The sequence below is a fragment of the Excalfactoria chinensis genome, chromosome 19 (assembly GCF_039878825.1).
Source record: "Excalfactoria chinensis isolate bCotChi1 chromosome 19, bCotChi1.hap2, whole genome shotgun sequence".
Taxonomy (NCBI): Eukaryota; Metazoa; Chordata; class Aves; order Galliformes; family Phasianidae; genus Excalfactoria; species Excalfactoria chinensis.
In genome coordinates, this window is record NC_092843.1 from 7,662,953 (window position 1) to 7,667,842 (window position 4,890).

The 4,890-nt window shown below is 52.2% G+C and overlaps 1 protein-coding gene across 1 annotated transcript; it reads left to right on the top strand.

Moving 5' to 3' along the window:
• Positions 1-303: 303 nt before the first annotated feature.
• MRPS23 (mitochondrial ribosomal protein S23) lies at positions 304-4,612 on the top strand. The gene is made up of 5 exons (XM_072353280.1): positions 304-460; positions 539-706; positions 1,186-1,263; positions 1,371-1,494; positions 1,913-4,612. Exons 1-5 carry the CDS (start codon positions 417-419, stop codon positions 2,066-2,068), a joined length of 570 nt encoding a protein of 189 aa, XP_072209381.1. The 5' UTR covers positions 304-416; the 3' UTR covers positions 2,069-4,612.
• Positions 4,613-4,890: the final 278 nt, after the last annotated feature.

The following is a 4,890-nucleotide window of genomic DNA, read 5'->3' on the forward strand; positions in this document are numbered from 1 at the left end:
GCTTTTTCCTGCACTCGGTGAGCAGGAGTTTTGTTTCAGAGCTGTGTTTTAATGGTGGCTGGGACAAGCCCAGAGCTAAAAGCTGCGGTAGGATCGCGGTGATATCGGACGTGCTTCAGGACAGCACCTCCCTGCGCGTGTTCGGGGAGCGCAGCGGGGTCACAGCCGCTCCTAGGGCCCATTTCAGGACTTTGAGTTTCGGCTCCGGGACGGCGGCGCTGGCCCTTTAAATGGCGGAGGGGCCGATCCGCAGCTCGGCTATCGGCTCCTTCTGCCTGCGCTGCTCCTTCCGCCCTGGGCACGCCCCGGCAGCGGATTGGTCGGCGGCGCGACGGCAGAGCGTTTCCGCTTCCGAGTGGCGGGGGCAGCCGGTTGCTAGGGCGCTGCCGTCGCTAGGGGAGGCCTAGTCCGCCGCCATGGCCGGGAGTCGCATGCAGAAGACCGGGAGCGTGTTTAGCCGGTACGGGGGGCGGCGGGAGGCCGCGGGGAAGGAGGGCTGAGGCGGGGGCGGGCCCTGAGCCGTGCTCGCTGCCCGCAGGACCCGCGATTTGCTGCGCATCGGCGTCATCCAGAAGCCGCTGTGGTTCGACGTGTACGCCGCCTGCCCGCCGCTCCGCGAGCCGCTGTACCGCGTGCCACGGCCGCGCCACGGCAAGGCGAGGGACGGCGTGCCGCACATCTTCTACCGCGAGGACGAAGTGCGAGCGTGAGTCCGCGCCTGCGGGCCGACAGCGCCCGCGTGGGGTCCGCGCGGCCCTTCGGTGTGCGCCCGGCTGTGCCGCTGCGGGGCGCTGCGGGAGCGCCGCTGCTGCTGTTGTCTCCCGGCCGCTGCGGGGCCGCTCCTGCCTGGCCTGGCCGTGGGGGAACCGCACGGTGCTGCGTGTGCCGAGAGGCGGCCGGGCGCCGGGGCTGGTGGAGGCTGGGCTGAACTGAAAGGTGGAACGGCCTTAAGGCGCTGAGTGCGGCCCGAGCGAAGCCCCTGAGCAGAAGCTGCGGTGCTCCTGCGGCACTGCGGGGCTGTCGGTTAGCTCGGTGCTGGAGTGTGCATGGTCTAAAGGCCGATAGAAAAAGGAGCGACAGTTTGGTGAAGGCCTCTTCTTGTAGACTGGTTCTGGTCGTGTTCAATGACTTCCAAACGTGTCTGTTTGTAATTGCTCTAAATGCTGGTTTTTGGTTTTGAAATAGGAAATTTTATAAGATTTATGGCAGTGGTCCCAAACCTTTTGATCTGTCACAACCGAACTACAAATCTACTTGCCAAAGGTAAGAGTTTTAGTCTTTAAATGAAGCTAAAAATGTTTCTGGAACTCGTCCCTGTCTCCCCTTGGGTCAGCAAACCAAAACAGTGAGAGTACCATCTTGAAATGTAGGTTTGTTGAGAAATACAATGAATTGAAAGAAGAAGGAAAAATCGAAGAGGAAAATCTGTTTGAAGAAACGGGAAAAGCCCTTTTAGCCAGTGGGATAACTCTGCAGAGAAGAGGAACAGATAAAGTAAGCCACATTCGGTTGTTATTTTCTTTTGTGATATGCTCTTCATGCTCCTTGTTATCCAGCCATCCCTGGGCTAAGCATCCACAGTGCTTTTGCTATAAGAGAGGCTGAAAAGGAGCAGAAATTGGTTCTAGTTAAAGTGGATGTCCTATGAGCGCGTAGGAAGATGAGATCAGCACCTGTCTTTTATCTTTTACCTTGAGGTCAGCGACCTCATTTTGAGTTTCTTGCTGTGCCTTGAGACTGTGTTGTACCTTTATAATAATCCAAGCATGAGTCAGAACTTCTCTCTCAGCTTTTCTGGGCAAGCAAACCAGCAGTTGCTTTCTGTTGCTCCTTTCAGTCGTGCTTTGACAAACTTTTTCAGCCCTGTTTATTTTGTCTGTTTTTAATGCTGATAGTCTGTTGTTAACTGTAGGTAGCACAACAGGATCATCAGGATGCAGAAGCCAGGGGTTCTGTTATACGTCTGCAACTTCAGACCGTGTTGGAAGAGTTGCAGGAGAAGAAGGAAAGTCAGGAGGAGCAGACGCCAGAACTGAGAGAAACACAGAATGAAAATCCTTCATCCTAACAGCTGTGCTCTTGTCTTGGCACATTCTGCAGCTTGGCATTGTGTGCCCGTGATACTCGCCTGCTCAGAAGCCAGCGTTTCCATCTGCACAGCCCGGCGGTTCTAAGGAATATTCTGAAGGAGGGTATGGCTCAGTCTTCTGGCTGTGGTGCCATCATGAATGTAACGCACATTCTTATCTTTCCATCTCCCCACTTAGGAAGTAGGAGATGATCCTCTTCTTTTGAGGAACGTTTTCTTGACATTTTCGATTATGTTGTCTCAGCTTTTGAGATGGAAAATAGAATGGAAAATTAAACATTTCCTTTAAAATGGGAACCTGTGTCTTATTTGCAGTAGCGCCGTCTTGTGCTGATGGTACAGGCGTTGTGACAGTCCTGCTGTTGAAATGGCAGATGCTGTTTACTTGATGCATTGTAACAGCTGTCAGAAGTGTCATCTTTTTATAGCTGATTCTGAAGAGTTGCTATTTATATGAATGTTCTAATATGTTCTTTCTGCTTCGTCACTTGCTTACATTCATAAGACGATGAAGCACTATACCAGATAATTTGGATCTTTGAAGTTTTTTAGCAAGTCTTAATGAAACTGGAGACCTTGGCAATATGGAACGTGCACCGTTGCAACTCTTTGCTGAAGAGAAAGTTGAATTCTTTACAGAAAGTCACTGAAACTTTGGCACAGAGAAGGAAATAATAACTGTACCACAGTTCAGAGCTGATTATAATGCCGTTCTTGTGTCTGTAAACTTAATCGCCCACCTTGTTTTTATTAAGAATTTTGGTTTTAAGCTAAAGGAAAAGCAAACAACAACAAAACCTGTTTTAAGTCATGTCAGCAAAATCTCTCTTCCCACTACTGACTCTTCCCTGAAAAGGAGAAGGTCAGGATTTCCTTTTGCTTTTGTACCTGCCTTCCAAGACCCGTTTTCTCCTCAAGGTGATTTTGTGACCCGGATGCTGTGTGTAATTCGAGCAAATACTTGAATATGTACTGAATGGAGGTAAAAGGGATGATTGAAAAATGTTCCTTTCTCTTTTCTGTTTTCATTTTTGCATGGCACGATTTACCTCTTGACAGCAGTGCCAGTACAGTAGAGTTATTCAGTTACCCTCAGAAGGTCAGACTGTATTCCTAATCCTGCTCAGTAATTCTAGAGCTGATGTTGGTGGCACATGTGCCTGGCTGTGCGAGATGCTTCCATATGGAGTGTAAATTACTGCCTGAATCCAAGGCCACATGTGGCAGCCCTGAGCAGAGGTGGCTGCAGTGCCAGGATCCAGCAGAACAAGTTTAGGAGCCACCCCAGCGGGAGAGAGGCTAATGTAAGTGTAATGTGGTGACAAAAGAAATGGGATTCAGTCTGAAACAAAACTGGAGAGGAGGTGCACACGCTGAGAGAAGTCAAACGTGCACTTCAAGTATTTGGGTGCAGGTGTCTTTAAATGTCAGTGCTCTTTGGCCTTGATGGGGGCCAAGGCCACCAGCTGGCCTCCATTTGAAGTGCTGGGAGCTGTGATGTGAAATGTCTCTTCTTGTGCACAGTTTGGTTGTGTGGGACAAATGGTTCTTGGTGGCCGAAGGTTCCACATCTCCTTCACAGCTGCTCAGTGGTTTTGCATTGGTGCCTCTTCAATCTAAGGTAAGTGCACTGACCATCCAGTTTTGCGTTATTACTGTGGATGATGCACCCAACTTGCCCAAAGTTGTACCTGGAAGTACGGTAAAGTGACAAGTTGTGCTATGGAGCTGAGTGCCATAATGTGAGAAGTTTCCTATTCACTTTGCTCACAACTTGGTGGCCTCCTTGGTTGTTGCTTCTGCCAGAAAGCACCTCTTCTGTCCTCTGCTATCACCAGCTTCAATCTTGCATCTTTGGAGAGCTTGGGTATGTTATCGTTTGCCACATGGAGGAAAAAGAAATGTAGGATGCCAAGGAGGGCAGTGACTTGCAGTCTGCTATGAGCCAGTTTCTATACAGAGCTCCTGCTAACAAAATAGGAATGTTTTTCTGCTCTGTTCTGTGTGGGGAGCAGTCGTTTGAAGGCATTTCCTGGGTGGGGTGCTCCCATCTGGAGCCATTCTGTGGAGGGCTGTTGGTTCCTGCCTGGTTTCCTCACCTGTGCGTGCCGTGGTGCGGGACAGTTAGTGCCTGGTGGTGCAGCTGTGCCTTGGGGTTGGGGGAGGCTGGGGGGGGGGGGGGGTACCGCAGCCCTCGTGCTGCTGCTCTGAAACGCGGTCGGGTTACCTGGAAAAACCGAGTCTGTCAGTGAGCTGATGTGTCCGGCGGGGGCTGCTGTTGGGGTCCTGAGTGGGCTGGGGGCTGCGGCCCTCCATCTGAGCCGGGCTGTGGCAGGTAACGGGGGGCGGGGGCTCGGCTGTGGGGGGACGTGAGCTGAAGTACTCGGTGCAATTAGGAGAGAGCAATTCAGAGTTGTGGTTTTTTGATCCCGTGCGATTGATGGATGCGTTTGCTGGGCTGGGATTGAAACGCCAATCACCGTGACCTTAGAGTAACTGCTATTTTAATTAAAAGGCTCTGAGAAAAAGCCTGGGGTGAGCTATTTATTATTTATCAAGTGTTTGCCTTCCAGCCGTTAGCCAAAGGTCAGCGGCTTTGCGGGGGGGGGGGGTTCGCTGCGGGCCGCCACCTGCGGGGCCGCGTCCGTGTCCGCCAGGGGGGGACCGCGCAGCGCCGCCGCACGGAGCGGGGCCGGGGATGGTGCTCGTGTTTGTGCTGTGGGTTCGTTCCGGTGTTTCTGCCCTGCCGGAGCGCTGACGGGCTGCGAAATGGCTGTGATGGAATTGCCGGCCGGGGTTGG